We start from the raw sequence: 17,264 nt of genomic DNA on the forward strand, positions 1-17,264 counted from the left end.
AATGAAACATTTTTTGAGTTTAAAATAGCTGTAAACTTGGAATATATATATTTTTTATAATTTAAGAAAAAAAAAATTAATTTTACATTTGCGACACTTCTTGGAATGCCCCTGAAAAGAGGAGAAATGAATAAAAAATGGACAGAAAACGGGAAAGAAATGAAAATAAAGGAAGAATTTTGTCCTTACATAGAAAGAAAAAGTATAAGAGGGACTATTCTGCAAATTGTTAGACCCACTTCCTTGGTTGCCCTAGGAGCTCTCCAATAGTAACTCCCCGCTTCATCGTCTCTCTCTCTGCGAAACGACCGAAAACAACATTGACGAAAGAAACTCCGGCCGCTCTCATCTACGTTGAAACTGCCGCAGCTTCTAATATCAAAATCTTCACCTCATTGCTCTGTAAAATTTTCTGTTGCTGCAATTTCTGCCATTTCTTGACCTAGATCTGTACAAATTTCTTGCATTTCCCCCCCTTCTTTTGTGTCAATTTCGGGTTCAGATTTGCCCTTTATCCGCCATGGGATTACGATAATTGGTGGATTTTTGGTCATGTATAAATTCTAGGCTTCGTTAGTGAACTTGAGCGAAACCCTTTTGTAGCCGATTATTGTCCTTTCTATCTTCTTGGTAGTTTTCGTTAGATTTCTTATTTGTTTTTGTCGTCATTCAATCAATCCATCGGAAACCCTAGCTCCCGTTTTTTTAATAACGTCGTTAGGGTCTCGAGTCTTGATCATTGTGTCTAGTGATGAACAATAGGGGAAGGTATCCACCTGGGATCGGCGCTGGACGGGGCGGAGGCGTGAATGCGAACCCTTCGTTTCAGTCAAGACCACACCAGCAGCAATACGTACAAAGAAATTTGGTGCCGAATCAGCAGTATCAACAACAGCACCATCAGAACCAGCACCAACACCAGCAGCTTCAACAACACCAACAATGGCTGAAAAGGAACCAGTTAGGTGGCGGTCCTGCCGATTCCAACGTTGACGAGGTTGAGAAGACCGTGCAGTCTGAGGCTGTTGATTCGAGGTTTGTGTTAAATACGCGAAGGAGTTTGTGTTTCTTTTTATGCATTATTTTGTATGGGCATTTACATAAAATGATTGGATTAATTTCTCTGTATGCTCATACCGGAGGTTGATTTATGATTTTGTAATGGGGTTGCAATTGGATGCTTGGTTTTCTGTCGAAGGGGGCACATGGTTAACTTATTAATTATGGTTGATCCCATTCGCTAAAAGCATCGGGTATGGTAAAAAATTTGGGTCTCTGCTCCTTGTTTATCTTTCTTTCTGACCCGCCACTTGTGTTTTTTTGCGCATATTTCATGTGACTGAGGATGTTGAGCATACAGATGTTCTTATGTTAAGAAACTTTTGTATCTCATCAAAATTCTATTGCCAACAGGATAGGTTTTGAATTTTGGTAGGTTGTATTGCCTGCCATGCGTAGAAACTGATTATTATCATTTATGCCTTTTCTCTTCCGTGCAGTTCACAAGATTGGAAGGCAAGGCTAAAGATTCCACCACCCGATACACGCTATAGAACAGAGGTATTGTTCTAATGATCTTCTTAAGGCTTTACAACCAGTTTATAAAATATTAATCGCTGCATGCTGATTTATCCCTAGGCACAGGCTTGGCAGATAAGTGCTACTATAATATTCTCATTCTTTAGTCTGTTTTCTGTGAATCTCATTCAAATTTGAAATACTCACGGTCTCTGTATAAGACATGGCTAACTTTGTTAGCATCTGCTTGTTTCATTTCAGGATGTGACAGCTACGAAAGGAAATGAATTCGAGGACTATTTTTTAAAACGTGAATTACTCATGGGAATCTATGAGAAAGGCTTTGAAAGACCATCTCCTATTCAAGAAGAAAGTATTCCAATTGCTTTAACCGGTAGTGATATTCTTGCTAGAGCAAAAAACGGAACTGGAAAGACAGCTGCATTTTGCATTCCCGCCTTGGAAAAGATTGATCAGGATAACAATGTAATCCAAGGTTTGTTTTTTTACCAGTCATTATCAATCTTATATTATTTTTATGAGCAGGTTGATTATCTAAATTCCAAATCGATGAGATTCCTTCATATTCAAATTCTAATTAGCTCCATTGCCATCCAAACATTCTCAATGTGCTGTAGTTTAATCCAAGTTTTTTCAACAGGCTAGAAATTATACACAACAAAATTCTTGCTGTGTTGTTTCCTTTGACCAGTACATTAATTCTTCCCACTAAATCGTTGCTCATGTTGAATATCATACTTGAGGTCTTCTGGTGAAAACAATATCTTGTTAATGTGTAAAGAGAAAAAAATGTCACTTTCAAGTTGTAAATTCATCAGATCGATTCTATTCTTTCCCAGAATAATAATACCCTTCCACAAGACAAGACTAGCCTCTTGAGTTCTATGCATCAACCTACTTAGTATTTCCACCCTCATGGCATCTTTGCCTATGGCTCGCCCCACTTTCCTACTGTTATTTTTTCTGACCCAATAATTTATTCCACGACTTTAATTTTAACATGTGTCATATCATTCTTCTACTAAGGCGCTGGGAACGTGTGGTTTTCTTTTTATTCATTTTCTCTAAATGCTACTATGCCACATTTCTATGGCAATATTGATTCCTATATCATTTTGTTTGGTTCACTTATTTGACATTTGTTTTTCCTTTTTATATGAACAGTTGTTATCCTTGTTCCGACACGAGAGTTGGCTCTTCAAACTTCACAAGTTTGTAAGGAACTCGGGAAGAATTTGAATATTCAAGTTATGGTTACGACAGGTGGTACCAGCTTAAAGGATGATATCATGCGATTATATCAACCAGTTCATTTATTAGTTGGAACTCCTGGAAGAATATTAGATCTTGCAAAAAAGGGTGTTTGTGTACTGAAAGACTGTTCTATGCTTATTATGGATGAGGTAATCACCTGAGATATGAACGAAATTATATTGAGTTTCTGGATATCTTAAATTAGTTGCCTTATTGTCAATATCATTATTGTTTCCGTAGGAATTTGTCCTATAATATTACAGTAGTGGGGTCATGTAATCTAAATGATTTTATGACTATAGATTGATAATTGAACAATGATATTTACGGCAGATATCAATTGCTTTTCCATCCTTGTGTACTTGAGAATGATATTGAAAAGGAAGTCATACAACTTAGCAGGATATGTAAACACATTTTATATACCTGGACGACTTTCACTTTTGTTTGTGCTTATTTTCTCTCCTTGCCTTTGTCACCCTCCCATCCGTATGCTTAAGCATTATCCTGTATGTTATACGTGTTGCATAGTAGTGTGAACTGTCTAATTTTATGTTCTTATTTCCTTACCAAGTTCCCATTTCCCCAAAGAGGTAGTGCATGCGTTACTATTACTGAAAGAAAGACTTCAAATTCCGGGGTAAATTTAAGTATTTGGGTTTGTTCTAGCAGTTATGGTTACCACATTCAGAAAAGTATACCGATTGCTTTAATTTATCTTAACTCATTAATTTAGGTTTTTAGTTTGAGGAGTAAGTTAAGATGATAAAAAATAATGAAAACCATTTCCAACTTCTATGATTGTACGTATCCTATTTTATATTTAACCATTTTCTTGGGTCATATGCTCTTGGGTTTAGTATCGATTAATAATATAGTATTGGGTGTGTTGTTAACTTATTGCGAAAAGCTAACCTTTTGTTGTTCTGTTTCTCAGGCTGACAAGCTCTTGTCTCCAGAGTTCCAACCTTCAATAGAGCATTTGATTCGCTTTTTGCCTTCAAATCGGCAGATTCTTATGTATTCCGCTACCTTTCCTGTTACTGTGAAGGACTTCAAAGATAGATATCTTCACAAGCCCTATATTATAAACTTAATGGATGAGCTCACTTTGAAGGGTATCACCCAATTCTATGCATTTGTGGAAGAAAGACAAAAAGTTCACTGCCTTAATACTCTTTTCTCTAAGGTTTGATTCCGAGGAAGCTAATTCTTTTTCTTGGTTTTCTTCCCTAGATTCTCTTTTCCTTTTTAAATCACAAAGTGAATGTTTCTATCTGCAGCTGCAAATTAACCAGTCGATTATCTTCTGCAATTCCGTAAATCGAGTCGAGTTGTTAGCCAAGAAAATAACGGAACTTGGTTATTCTTGTTTCTATATTCATGCAAAGATGCTGCAAGATCATCGTAATAGAGTATTTCATGACTTCCGAAATGGTGCATGTAGAAATCTTGTTTGTACTGGTATGTTATTTCTAAGTGCATAATAATTCATGCGTACATAAGCTTGATAAGGATGCCTCTATCTATCTATTTATTTACTTTTTAAAAGTTAAAACATCCTTTCTTTACTGCATCTTGTTTAACTCTATATATTTCTTCTCCCTTCTTGAATATGCATGTCTTTTACCCAGTATGTCAAAAGAAAATCCGTGAAACTATCCCACTTTTCCTGAACTAATTTCTTGTAATGTGGGATGCAATTGCAGATTTATTTACAAGAGGAATTGACATTCAAGCAGTAAATGTTGTTATTAACTTTGATTTTCCCAAGAATTCAGAGACATATCTGCACAGGGTATGTGTCACATTCAGTTCCTGTCGAATCTTTCGATTTACCTCTCCTTTAATATTTTAAAATGTTTTCATTTCCAGGTTGGAAGATCTGGAAGGTTTGGACATCTTGGATTAGCTGTGAATTTAATCACTTATGAGGATCGTTTCAATTTGTATGTATTCTAAAAGATGTTTATTTGATGACTGCCATCGTCATATATTCAAATGCACTGAAATGTGATTTTCTGTATAACAGGTACAGGATTGAGCAAGAACTTGGAACTGAAATAAAACAAATACCACCCCATATTGACCAGGCAATCTACTGCCAGTAATTTGTGGTGGGCACTGGATCCTAGGTAAACGATTGGCAGGTAAGAACCGTACCGTGCTACCGAATTCCCCTTCATTATATGTATACACACAGACACATAGGCATGTACATATATATTGAACAAATGGTAGGAGTACCCCTAAGGTATGGATGTTGGAAAAACTAAGGAGATTTTTCATTATACAAGAATCCAAAAAGGAATTCCTACATCTGGGGATGGCAGGCATTGAAAAGTTTGAAACATAATTAGATTGTACCGATCTAATTAAGCACCTTTAGTTAGTTAACTCCTAAATATAGTTTTCTGGTATATCTGCATTGCTACAATTGTGCGTAAATCATTTTGAATCGACAAATATTGATGGATTTTTCATTTTTGTTTCCTTAAAGGTGAATGAAGCTCCTTGAAAGAGCGGTATCTGGCTACGATGGAGGTGTGTTTTCTGAGTCAATATGAGAGAAGACTCAGCTTGTGCAGAGTGTTGGGTTGGAATCTTCTATTAGTTAGAAAGCTATAGGCGTGAAGACATTTAACAGGAGATTAGGATAGAATGTAGACTGGTGGGTGATCTATAAAAATCCCAGAGGCGGCGGTTGAATTCTGGGTCCCCAGTTATTTGGCTTATCTTTATCAGCTGACCTGTTTGTTTCTGCTCTCTCTGTGTTTGTTTTCTCCTCGTTTGCTCTCATCAACATCTCATCTCTTCCTTCCAACTTTCTGCGATGTATTGTAATCTCTCCGTTTTTTCCCCCTTGAAAAAACTCTCATCCTCCCCTGCCCTTCCTCTTTTTATGCACTTTATAGACTCCTAAATTTAGAACTTTTGCTTTCTCCCCGACCCCTCGGTTGTTTCGAATACTTCAAAGTTCAATGGACAGTTGCTTTTGTACCCTTCCTCGGCCATGCTTTTGTACTCGGCAATTGTTTTTTTTCCCCTCTTCGTTGGTGTTATTTAGCTTTAGTTCAAATGCGTTTAAATTAGGGTATGTTTGGAATGACTTCTCTGAGTGTTTACATCTGAAAAGTTTAAAGTTTGGTTTTGCTTGCATTTTGTAGCATAATTTCTATGTGAAGGGACTTTGTGCAATTTTATTAAATGCGTTGTTGGAGCATTGCTTTTGCTTTAGGGTCGCCGCCGACAGATATGCGAGTAGAAAGCTGGAGGTCTTGTTTCACGCAACCTTACTATTAGACACACCAGTCTGTGTGCCTAATTTATTGCTGAGGCCATCCGCTGTCTATGCTTTTTTTGGGTATCAGACGTATTTATGATCTTTCCTTTTTTTTTTTTCCTGAATTTTATAATGCTTTTAATCACTCTTTTTCTTGGTGTAATAAAATCAAAAGCTTCTCAACGAGTAAACTTCTTTTAAAAATATGAAAATCTTTTTCAAATTATGATCGTTTTTAATGGAACTTGTGTGTATATACAAGCCGATAAATGAAAATAAAGTAGGTTAAAATGACTCGTATTTGTCTATGAAGCAAGACTACATTCTTATAGTCATTCAAAATTAACAATGTCGAAGATGCAGGTGAATTTGTGTCATTTAACATAGTTCGGTCAATGCACCATAATTTTAAAGTTAATATCTTGGTATGTGATATCAATATCTTGATCTTCAAAGTTTAGATTGTCGGTAAAATTTACGACACGTTTGGCTTTTCTTGAACGAATTTGATGATCTTGCGCCGTCTTTTTTTTTGTCTCTTCGTCTTCATTTTCTTCTTCTTCTTTCTCTCGGCGTTCTAACTCATTAATTTGTATGACCACTCGAGGAACTTCTTTATGGATTTCTCTTAGTCCAATCGAATTATAATTTCATGAAATAAAAATTTTAAATATTTTAAGTTTGATATTAAATAAATATTGTAATGTCAATTCACGTTTAATATATAAATTATAATACTTATCGAAATTTTAATGTGGAGATTGATGAAATTTAAATTTTAAAGTCAATAAAGAGGTAACAATAATTTTTGTTGGGCTATTTTAAAAATAAAATCCATAGTGAATGTGATTTTGGTAATAATTATTTGCAATTTTTGAGAAAATAAAATCTCAATAATTACAAAACTTTATTGCATAGGAACGCAGACCTTTTAGTTGAACTACAAACACATAGGTCAAGCTCATAATATTGACTACTACTTCTTTGTTTATTTATTTATTATTAAAAGTATTTTTTTTTAAATGTCATTTAAGTGCTTTTATTATTATTATTATTATTTCAATTTATTTCTAGAATGTTTGTATAATAAATGATTTGCTTTAAATCATTTTTTTAAAAACATTCTCACATAATTAAAAGTAGTTTAAATTCTTTATAAAAAAAAAAATATATTTTTAGAAATTGTATCCTTTATTTATTTATTTATATATATATACACGAAATTTAATTTAATAAATTTCTTAGGACGTGAACAAATATTTTTATTATTTTAAAAGTTGTATTATTATTATTATTATTATTATTATTATTATTTTGTAAATGTTTCAAAATTATACTTAGAAAAAAGGGGTGACTTAACACCGTAACGATCCTAAGTTTTGTTCTACGACCCTCACTATCGAATTTCACAACCGTTCAAAATTTAAAATTTTTCTTACTCAAATATAATTTAAAAATATTTATGAACGGTCAATAATGATATTTTAAATTTAAAATAAGGTTAAATAAGGTGGAAATCCCTTTTTTGCCCCTGCCTTAAATAATGGATGGAAAATAATGCTTATGCTTATATTATTGCAAAATCCTTTTATTATTGGTCAAATAAATAAAAATAAATAAATAAAAGAAATGGATAGCGTTGGCATTTTGTAGTAAATGCGAAGCGACAGCATTGACTTAGCATTGACTGTCTTTATTTTGAGACTTTTTCTCTCTTCTTTAATCTTTTTGACTGTCTTGTCCCTTTGCTATTCTTAGCAATAAAGGGCCTTCAATCTTCTTCGGATTTTCCTATTTTATTTTATTTCTTTTTTATTTTCATTTATAAGCTTAAAACGCTCCACAAATTTAAGCAACCATACTACTTATAATGATAGCGACATTCGTTGAACTAATTCCGAGCTTCAAGTAAAGTAGTCGATATAGTTTTTTATAATTACGTAAATTGTTATCTATATTTTAAGTTGAGTTGTTTACTCGTTGGCGAATTTCTTAGTGGACGGTTATCATACAAAACACGGAAGAATCGTAACGGGCATGAACACGTGTTAGGTGAGTTCTACTGAATAATATGTGTGGTTAGGTATAACTACTCGAGAGATAATAACGAGACATGTTTTTCATCGGGTACCATTTGCAGCTTTTAGTTCGTAGGCCATTTTCCACTCTTAACATCCTAATATTTTCACGGAAAATAGTACTAAGTCATAAATTTCGATGAAAAAGAGCATATAGCGTCGCATCTATGAACCAAAAACCGAGACCCTGATTTGGATATCCTAGAGGGGTCATTTAAAGCATCCGATTTAAAAACTACGCAAGATTTGAGATAATTGTCACTGGATTGGTGGCTCCCTCACGTCCCAGCAACAGTCTTTTAAGTGAAGTCATTTCCTAAGCTAAGAAAGACAAATCGTTCTTATTTTATGGTAAACCGAGCAGCATCTCAATGCGTAAGCCTTTCGTTCTTTCCTCTCGACTGGCGATTCTTCCAAATATCTTAAGCTTACAAGAAATAATGTAAAATCTCGATTATTTAAAATATTAAAATTATAAAATGGGTTAATAAATAATAACTTTAAAGTTAAAATTACAAATTTAACCTTCCAAATTTATAAATTTAAAATTAAATTATAGAGTAGATTTTAATTTTTATTAAACTAAAAAAAAAATTAGAGATGGAAATTAAGATTTAATATATTATATTTTGTGTTAATTAATAAAAAGTGTTTATTTTGCTTAAGAAAATGGAGAAATAATAAATAAAAGAAAAAAAGAAAGGAGACCAATTTCCGGTTTGGCTTTTATGGCGCCAAATTCGAACCAGCAATCGCAAGAGCGACTTGCCCTTGAAGCTTTCAATGGCTGCATCGTATCGTCTTCTTCCTCATCGTCCTGATTCGTGGTGAGTCAAATTTCTGCGTTCTTATTCCGTAAATCCATACAAAAAGGAAAGATTTCGTTTGTTTTCTCTTTCAGTTTTTGGTTTCTTGTCGATTCATCAGTGCGATGGTCGCGGAGTTTGAAACTGGTGCCCTCGAATCTCAGCTTTCTCGCTTTATCGTCTCTGGTTTTGTTCAATTTCATTTTCAACTCCTTTACCTAATTTCTCAAAGGAGTAATGGAATTATGACATTTTATTTTGTCTCTCCCTCTCTCTTTCCGAGGCATTTATTATCACAACTTTCGATTGCTCAGTGAGATGAAGGTAACTATGCTTTGTTTCAGTATTTATCTATTTTAGTTTAGACTCATTTTGACTCGATTATTGTTGAAATCGTGTGAATTATTGTCTTCTGTTTATAGTGGCGATTACTATCAGTGAACAATTCCTATTATTAATATTTAATCTGATCCTAAATAGAATATGCACAAACGAAGTCTGTTCAATTTTTAGATAGGAAAAAAGTATGGTCGATGAATTTGTGTACAAAAGTATGATCAATGAATTTGTGTATTTTAGGCACAGACGCATGTTTTGTAATCTAACATAATCTTAATCAGGGGGAGTTTTCTCACAATTTAGAGCTTCCTACAAAAATTAGGCAGGGAAGTTCACTGATCATGAAGTTCCAGCTAAAAATCAGGTTTGTTTTGTTTTCTTGTTTAGCAATCAGATTGGAAGAGGGAAGAGGGAAGAGGAAATTTTGAAAGACCCACAAGGAAACAATGGCGAAGGCCTGGTCTTGTCATGGTATGTCCCGTACCCTGTATGTCATTTTCATCATAGTAAATGCGTCTCAAAATCTCTCTCTGTTCAATAAATGCTAGTCTGCATTGTGAGAATCCGCAATAAATTCTTCTCCTTATTCGCTTATTTCTTATATCAGTTGTGCGCAATTGTAAAACCTCAGAATAAGAAACCTCTGTATTAACTCCCTCAATTTTTTGGACAAATTTTACTTTCAATGATGATTCAATTCTTACTATGCTCAACCATGTCAGTATTTATTGCAAGAACCAGCTTGAAACTAGCTGATTCTTGTCCTTCCCCTTCAGACTCACATAGCCATTAACTTCCCTCTTTTAATTTCAGTTCATTGAGATAAACCCTTTCACATGGCTTCCCTCCCCTCCTCCCTCTGTATTCGCTCTGAAAAATTGATGCTCTAAGGGAAGGCTCTGAACTTTTTCTTCGCTCTTGGTCACTAGAGGGGGTGTCTCTGCCTCTGGTAGTGAAAATTGTGAGATGGGAAGGACGCCTTGTTGTGATAAGAAGGGGCTAAAGAAAGGGCCGTGGACATCAGAAGAAGATGAGCTCCTTATTAATTATATTAAGAAAAACAATGGCCATGGTAGCTGGAGATCGCTCCCCAAGCTTGCAGGTTTAGTGATCCAAAATTTTCCCTAGTTCCCACTTGTCATCTCTCATTCTGAAGTCTCTTTTTATTATTGTAACTTCTGGAACATATTCCTTCCTTCTTAACTTCGAAATTTATTGTAACTGGACTGATTAAAGAAAAGGAAAAAGAAGGAAGAAGAAGAACCTTGAGTAGTAAGTCCTTTGCCCTGACCTTTTCCCTTTCACTCTCCTAATATCCCTCCCGTTCTCATTTTCTCCGATCTCATAGATTTAACAACAGCTAAGTTTCGTGCTTTGTTACCCAACACTGTGCAGAAAAAGGTTTTAGCATCATTTTGAATCTTTTGTTCTGGTAATTTTTAGTCTGCATAAACCGTTTTGTATTGCCCTGCAAATGGTGCCTAAGTCCATACTTTTTTCTGAAAACTCTCTTCTTGTCATGGAATGCCTGCTTGCCTCGACCATCCTTCAAAATAAGTATAGTTGGTCTTTTGATTTGTCTCTAGTTTCGGATTTCGCCTCCAGTGTAATCTTGAGATTCCGAGGTTTGTCACCTGTACTGAGCATTTCTTTACTCAAACTTATTCTGTTCAAAATCCTTGTTCTTACACATGGGAAGCACCAAAAATTTTCTTGCACAATTGGGAGGGGACGATTTTTGTCTTATGTTCTTCATTATTTAATTTGTCTCTCACATTGGATGGGATGGTCTCTGTACTTGATTTGTTTATAGGCCTTCTACGGTGTGGGAAGAGCTGCCGTTTAAGGTGGACAAACTATCTAAGACCTGACATCAAACGTGGCCCCTTTACCCCTGAGGAAGAGAAGCTTGTGATTCAGCTTCATGGAATTCTTGGAAACAGGTGATGCTTCATTGTTTTCTTCCTGAATGTTATCATAGATAGATATGGCTGCTTAAATTTATGGTATCTTTTGTTTTATCGCCTCTGAACCACTATTTAATTCAAATTAAGTCTATGTTACCTTTTGGCTAATCGTTTGATATTTTGCTATATGTTCATGCTGTACTGCACAATTAACAGTTAGACGTTTGAATAGAGAAAGATGTTTAGCTCGTGGAACTACTTTCAAGAAAACTCAAGGCTTAGTCTCGACTCTAGATGCTAGTTTGGAGAACCTGGAGGCCGATCATATATTAATTGGTTGTTTGCTTTAGTGAGGTTTCGAGACTTTTTTTTTTTAAGATCAGAAAAAACATCAACAAATATGTTTTATGATGGAATTTGACGATTGTTTCTCTTCAACTATTTGGTGCATTATGAATGTTGTTTGATGGAGTTTTACTGATCAAGACTCCTTGCAGGTGGGCTGCCATTGCTTCTCAACTGCCTGGAAGGACAGATAATGAAATCAAGAACTTATGGAACACCCACCTGAAGAAACGCCTTCTTTGCATTGGCATTGATCCACAGACACATGAACCCTTCAATTCTCGCTGCTCATCCTCTACAGCACCGGCATCCCCAACCACCCGCCACATGGCACAGTGGGAGAGTGCTCGGCTCGAAGCCGAAGCTCGACTTTCAAGGGAGTCATCACTCTTCACTCCACTTCCCATGGAAACGACGACTGATTCTGACTTTTTTCTTCAAATATGGAACTCTGAAGTAGGCGATTCGTTTCGTAAGTGCAGGGAAGACAAAACCACATGCCATAGCCAGAGTTCCCTGTCCTCATCAATCAAATGCGAGTCGGTTTACATTGTTGCGACCCATAACGGAGTCGATTACACCGGTTCCTCAGCCATGGAAAGCAACGAAAACGAAGAAACAGAATACAAAAACTTCAAATCCATGGCTGACATTGTGATGTCCAAGTCTGATTCTTCAAGTGCGAACGAGTTCGAGGAGTCGTCGGATAGTGCATTAGAACTGCTTCTGGACTTCCCCATTAACAATGACATGAGCTTCTTGGAAGAAAACAACATGAACACTTAGCAGCATCTGCAGTGCAGTAGATAGAGAGCTTATTTCATCACCCCGCCTTGATAGAACTATGATTTAAGTTTCTCTGGTAGGTTAGGTCCCAAGTTTTGTGGTTCATTTTTTTTTGTGCTTTAGATTAGAAGCTGTGTTGAGAGAAAGCAGTTTCCATGGAGGCATCTCTCCACTGCAACTTATAAAAGCAATTGGAAAGGAGATTTCTACTCAACAGCAAGTGGTCGGTATGTAGATAGCATATATGGTTACCAATTCAGGGCCTTATCGTACACTCATTGATGGTTAGTGCTTTGAACTCCTATTTTGAGTACCACTATTCTCACCATGTATTACTATTCTACAACTTGTCTCTTGCTATTATGTGGAAAATTATGTGAGAAAAGATCCATGTAATTATGGGAGGCGAACCTCCTCCATCAACCCGTGTGTACACTAGCTCTACTCTTGGCCACTGTAATAGCTCAAGTCTACGATTAACAGATATTGTCCATTTCGGTCCATTACGTTATCGCCTTTAGTTTCACAGATTTAAAACACCACTCTTGGCCACTGTAATAGCTCAAGTCTACGGTTAACAGATATTGTCTATTTTGGTCCATTACGTTATCGCCTTCAGCTTCACAGTTTTAAAACACTACTCTTGGCCACTGTAATAGCTCAAATCTACGATTAACAGATATTGTCCATTTCGGTCCATTACGTTATCGCCTTCAGTTTCACAGTTTTAAAACATCACTCTTGGCTACTGTAATAGCTCAAGTCTACGATTAACAGATATTGTCCATTTCGGTCCATTACGTTATCGCCTTTAGTTTCACAGTTTGAAACGCCTTTAGTTTCACAGTTTGAAAACAAGTTGGAGAGGTTCCCACCACTTTATAATGAACGAAACACACCCTTATATCAAATAATGAATGTTTCCTTCAACTCTTAGGCTCTTACCGTCACATCTCATCTATGAATATATAATTAGATATATATCCCATTTCAAAAAATTGTATACAAAAGAAATTTCATTATTGTTATTTACCCTACCATACTATAGAGCAAAACATACTATAGAGAAAAACAAGTTTCTTTAATCGAAATAATAAAGAATAATCAAAATTTTAAAAGTTCCAAACAAAATGTAATTTATTAATTTTTATCTTTTTAAAAAAGTTTCATTTTGTACATTGAAATTAAAGGAAGAGACGAACAACAACACACAGAAAATGCCAAAAGCAGAAGAAGAATAATAAAGAGTCACGGAAGAAGAAGCATTCACAGGCAACCACGAAGATTTACAAACAAAAACAGGAAAAAGACACATTCTAATAATAATAATAAGAAGAAATAAAGAGATCATCATATAAAACTTTCAAAAACATCCCAAAAATTTCTTTGGGACGGTTCCAGTTGCCCGGAATTTGGCAGCCGTCTCCTCCGCCTTCAGCAGTTCCTCTGAACGTTGTGCTTCCACCATTGCCTTTTTTTCCTCTGCTTCTTTGTGAATCAAAGCTACTTTGTTTTTCATTCTTTCTCCGTATTCACCCTTTTGCTTCTCCAATTGTTCCTGTAATTTCCATCTCGTTAAAAGGAAAATTTCAAATCTATAGCACTCAACCCCGTATCAATCGCTGCTCGATCAAAACCCGTTGCCTTCACCATTTGCTCGTGCCGATCCCAGATCGAGCAGGCAGCAGAATTTCCAAATACAATTATTTGTTAAACGCCAAGAACAGGAAAAAGGATAAATGGTTACCTCAATATTTTTCAATTTGGCTTCCAGGTTGGCTCTTTTGCTGTTCTCCCATGCAGATACAGCAGAGAGCTTCTTTTGTGCCCTATTAAATAGCCATTACACAAATATTTCTGTCATAATTCATTGCAGACATGAATACACACAATAGTAATTGTATTCTTGAGGATTATTTAAAAGAGTAGTCCCACATTCGCTAATTAAGAGCAAGATCACGAGTTTATAAGTAAGGAACACTATCTCCATCGGCATGAGATCTTTTGGAGAAACTAAAAGGTAAAGCCACGAGAGCTTATGCCCAAGGCAGACAATATCATACCATTGTGGAGAGTCGTAGTTTCTAAACTTGGAATTTAGAGCAAGGAAAGTTGCTGGTCTTTTTAACAAATGACAATTACGAGACGATCATAGTGGAAACTGAGCCTTACTTGTTCTCAGCCTTTGATTTTTCACTATCCTCCCAGGCCTTGATGAAGGAAGACCTTTTCTCCTTTTCAACCTCCGCAAGAGCAATATCTAAGTAAAAAGATTGAGGATCAGGTCAGGTTTTGAAATGTTTTACTGTTGTTTTAAAATTATAAGATATAGAATAAGTAAGATTCGTGCTGTACGCTCACCCCTGTCAATAGACCCACCGGAAGCCTTCTTTGTTACAGGTTCTTCTTTGGTTTCTGTTAAGATCCGAAATTAGAGGAAAAAAGAAGTTAAATTATAGATCACTCATTGCTAAAGTTTTCAGGCTGGTTAATGCAATAAAGGTAACAGTATCAAACAATGTAAAGCCATTAAACTCAGAAGGAAATCACACAAAGTTATAATAAAAGTTGAAAGTGAAAGTCATCAAGGTGGGACAAAGGGCAATGCTATATGAACTTAGAGGGTTCAAGGAGAAACATTGACAGAGTTTGCTCAAATGACAGCCAAGATGTGATGGGATAAATTACTTTTGTTTTTCCCCCTACTCTCCTTCTCATGTAAAGTTGGCTCCACAATTTCGAAACATTTCGAACCCTTATCGATTGTTCATTCACGGTGAATTGATAATAACGACATGTATGCATTGATGACAAATGAAGAGCCAGAGAGAAACTTCCATTGACAGTTGAGAGGATCAATATGACCCACCTGAATCCTATCATCTTATCAATATTCATTATTCACCAAGGAAATTAAATGGATGAGAAGTTAACGTACATAGATGACTGATGGCAAATGAAACCCATAAAGTAGAATGTCAGTAAGTTGCAACTTAAATAAACTTAATAAAACTCTTGACCAGTTTTAATGAAAAAAAGAATCAAATGACATAACGGATAGCATCGAGATGTCTTTCTTCAAGAGGACGACAGACACAGTAATGCATCATTAGCATCTTTAAAAGTATACATAAGAACAAAAATCTTGATTCCACCTTACCCGAACAACTATTTGATTATTAATCATAATCATACAAAGAAAAAGCTATAGTATATATTTATAGCTTCTTTTTGAAAAATATCTTCCTTTACACCGATAAAGGAAGCAAATAATCAAAAGCTAAAGCATGATCTTCAATTTATCTACAACATTAAGCATATTGAAGCATAAATTAAGGAATGGTCGTTAAAATCAAAGAATAATAAAACGTCAATGGGCCCAGTACAGCTAATCTTACTATTAACAAAACAAAGTGAGAGGAAAACTATTCAAGAGGCACCAAAACTTATATCTCTTACTCGATGGAAATCCAGAAAAAAAAAAAGAAAAAAAAAAAAGTGAAACGAGACTTTCCTCACAGTAAGATTATGCTGTAATTGGCAATAAAAGTAAAAAAAAAAAAAATGCTTAGCAGAGAAAAACCAAAAAAGGTGCTACCTAAGAACAAAAGACAAAAGTAAGAACAAATAACAGTACTATTTCTTTTGATAATATGTGCAGCATATGAACTAAGAGGATAATTTTCTCCCATACAGGATTGCAGGTAGTCGTCCAAAACTTCCATAAATGTGAAGGCAATGAGCTTACGTTTTACTTTTTCCAACGCAACGCCATCTTCAGAAAGATGATAACATAATCGAGATAGAATATCATCATAATACGGAGCTCATTTCAATCTGAATTGCAATAAAGTTGTAGACATCAACATCACTGCCAATCTCTAACCAAGATAGCAAGCACTTCAACTACTAGTAGACGAAAACTTGAACATAAAAATTTGAAGAACTTGCAACTTTAGAAGAAGAAAAAAAATCATTGCCGTTTCCTTTGTTACTATAATTGATTTACTTCGAAAAATAGCGCTCGTTTGACATTCTGCCAATTACATCGAAAACCTTGGATTTCCAATTGTTCTTCTCCTACTCGTTCTAATTATAATCAGAGCGAAAGGAAACTCTAGTAAGCAAAGCTTTCTCCTACACGGAATTTGAACAGATTTTATTCCTCAACTAGACTATATCCATTTCTCGACGACCAAACTGAGCGAGAAAAGGCACTTCAACTAAGAATAAAGACTCTTACAATTCACCTAAGAGTATAATCAAGCACTTCAACGTTTTATAGTGTAATAAATCATTCACCATCAAAATCTCCGATCAAGGAAAGAAATGAGATAGAAAGGAACAAATCGATATCATCGCAATCCCAAACAACAATCAGAACACATACAACGAACAGATAACATCCAGAGAAAGAAAGAAAGAGAGGTTACTATTAACGATAGGCACTGGAACCACAGCTTTTTCCTTATCCTCCACAGCGTCGGTTGGAGCTCCAGTCGCAACAGGCGGCGGAACTGGAGCAGGAGCAGGAGCAGGAGTAGGAGCAGAAGTGGAATCAGATTTTTCCGGCGCCATAGACATCGTTCTCAAAATTCGTACCGCACAAAGGCAAGAATGTTCAGAAACAAAAATTCTCCAAAATTTTTCAACAGCGATAATCTCTCTCAGCGGTGTGCCTTTATATATACACTCTGAGCTGAGAGAGCTCATGAAGAAAAAACGGTGGCGGTGAAACTTTACAACTGACAGTGGGTTTTGCAGGTGAGGTCCATGACTTTTGATGCAGCGCTTCTCTACCAGCCGTTGATTTGTTTGATTAAGTGATTACCGTTGTCAAACTTTAATCCGACGGTTAGTGTTGGCGGGTGATTTCGGCGATCCGTTGCGATCAACTCCGCGTCTTAATCGTAGCTTACGGACAGCT

General features: G+C 35.7%; 3 protein-coding genes across 6 annotated transcripts; 2 read left to right on the forward strand and 1 right to left on the reverse strand.

Moving 5' to 3' along the window:
* The first annotated feature begins 233 nt into the window (after positions 1–233).
* On the forward strand, positions 234–5,795 carry LOC111790150 (DEAD-box ATP-dependent RNA helicase 8). The gene is made up of 10 exons (XM_023670979.2): positions 234–1,035; positions 1,500–1,560; positions 1,780–2,014; positions 2,704–2,942; positions 3,731–3,982; positions 4,077–4,257; positions 4,503–4,591; positions 4,669–4,742; positions 4,826–4,943; positions 5,294–5,795. Exons 1-9 carry the CDS (start codon positions 752–754, stop codon positions 4,902–4,904), a joined length of 1,494 nt encoding a protein of 497 aa, XP_023526747.1. The 5' UTR covers positions 234–751; the 3' UTR covers positions 4,905–4,943; positions 5,294–5,795.
* A 3,058-nt stretch (positions 5,796–8,853) lies between these two features.
* Positions 8,854–12,665, forward strand: LOC111790151 (transcription factor MYB17). 4 transcript variants are annotated; one of them, XM_023670986.2, is made up of 4 exons: positions 8,854–8,981; positions 9,687–9,770; positions 11,113–11,242; positions 11,704–12,665. In XM_023670986.2, exons 2-4 carry the CDS (start codon positions 9,746–9,748, stop codon positions 12,335–12,337), a joined length of 789 nt encoding a protein of 262 aa, XP_023526754.2. In that variant the 5' UTR covers positions 8,854–8,981; positions 9,687–9,745; the 3' UTR covers positions 12,338–12,665. The 4 variants fall into 4 exon arrangements, 3 of the variants coding, with proteins under 3 accessions (XP_023526754.2, XP_023526752.2, XP_023526749.2); XM_023670984.2 differs by having other exon boundaries at positions 8,902–9,284; XR_015420493.1 differs by lacking the exons at positions 8,854–8,981; positions 9,687–9,770; positions 11,704–12,665 and adding exons at positions 9,890–10,401; positions 11,423–11,697.
* An 890-nt stretch (positions 12,666–13,555) lies between these two features.
* Positions 13,556–17,041, reverse strand: LOC111791718 (remorin). Its single transcript, XM_023673188.2, has 5 exons — positions 16,771–17,041; positions 14,699–14,752; positions 14,510–14,597; positions 14,085–14,166; positions 13,556–13,895 (listed from the first exon to the last, which is right to left on the reverse strand). Exons 1-5 carry the CDS (start codon positions 16,919–16,921, stop codon positions 13,701–13,703), a joined length of 570 nt encoding a protein of 189 aa, XP_023528956.2. The 5' UTR covers positions 16,922–17,041; the 3' UTR covers positions 13,556–13,700.
* Between the last annotated feature and the right edge of the window lie 223 nt (positions 17,042–17,264).

This window comes from Cucurbita pepo, chromosome 3 (genome assembly GCF_057944985.1).
Source record: "Cucurbita pepo subsp. pepo isolate OVF chromosome 3, ASM5794498v1, whole genome shotgun sequence".
Lineage (NCBI taxonomy): Eukaryota > Viridiplantae > Streptophyta > Magnoliopsida > Cucurbitales > Cucurbitaceae > Cucurbita > Cucurbita pepo.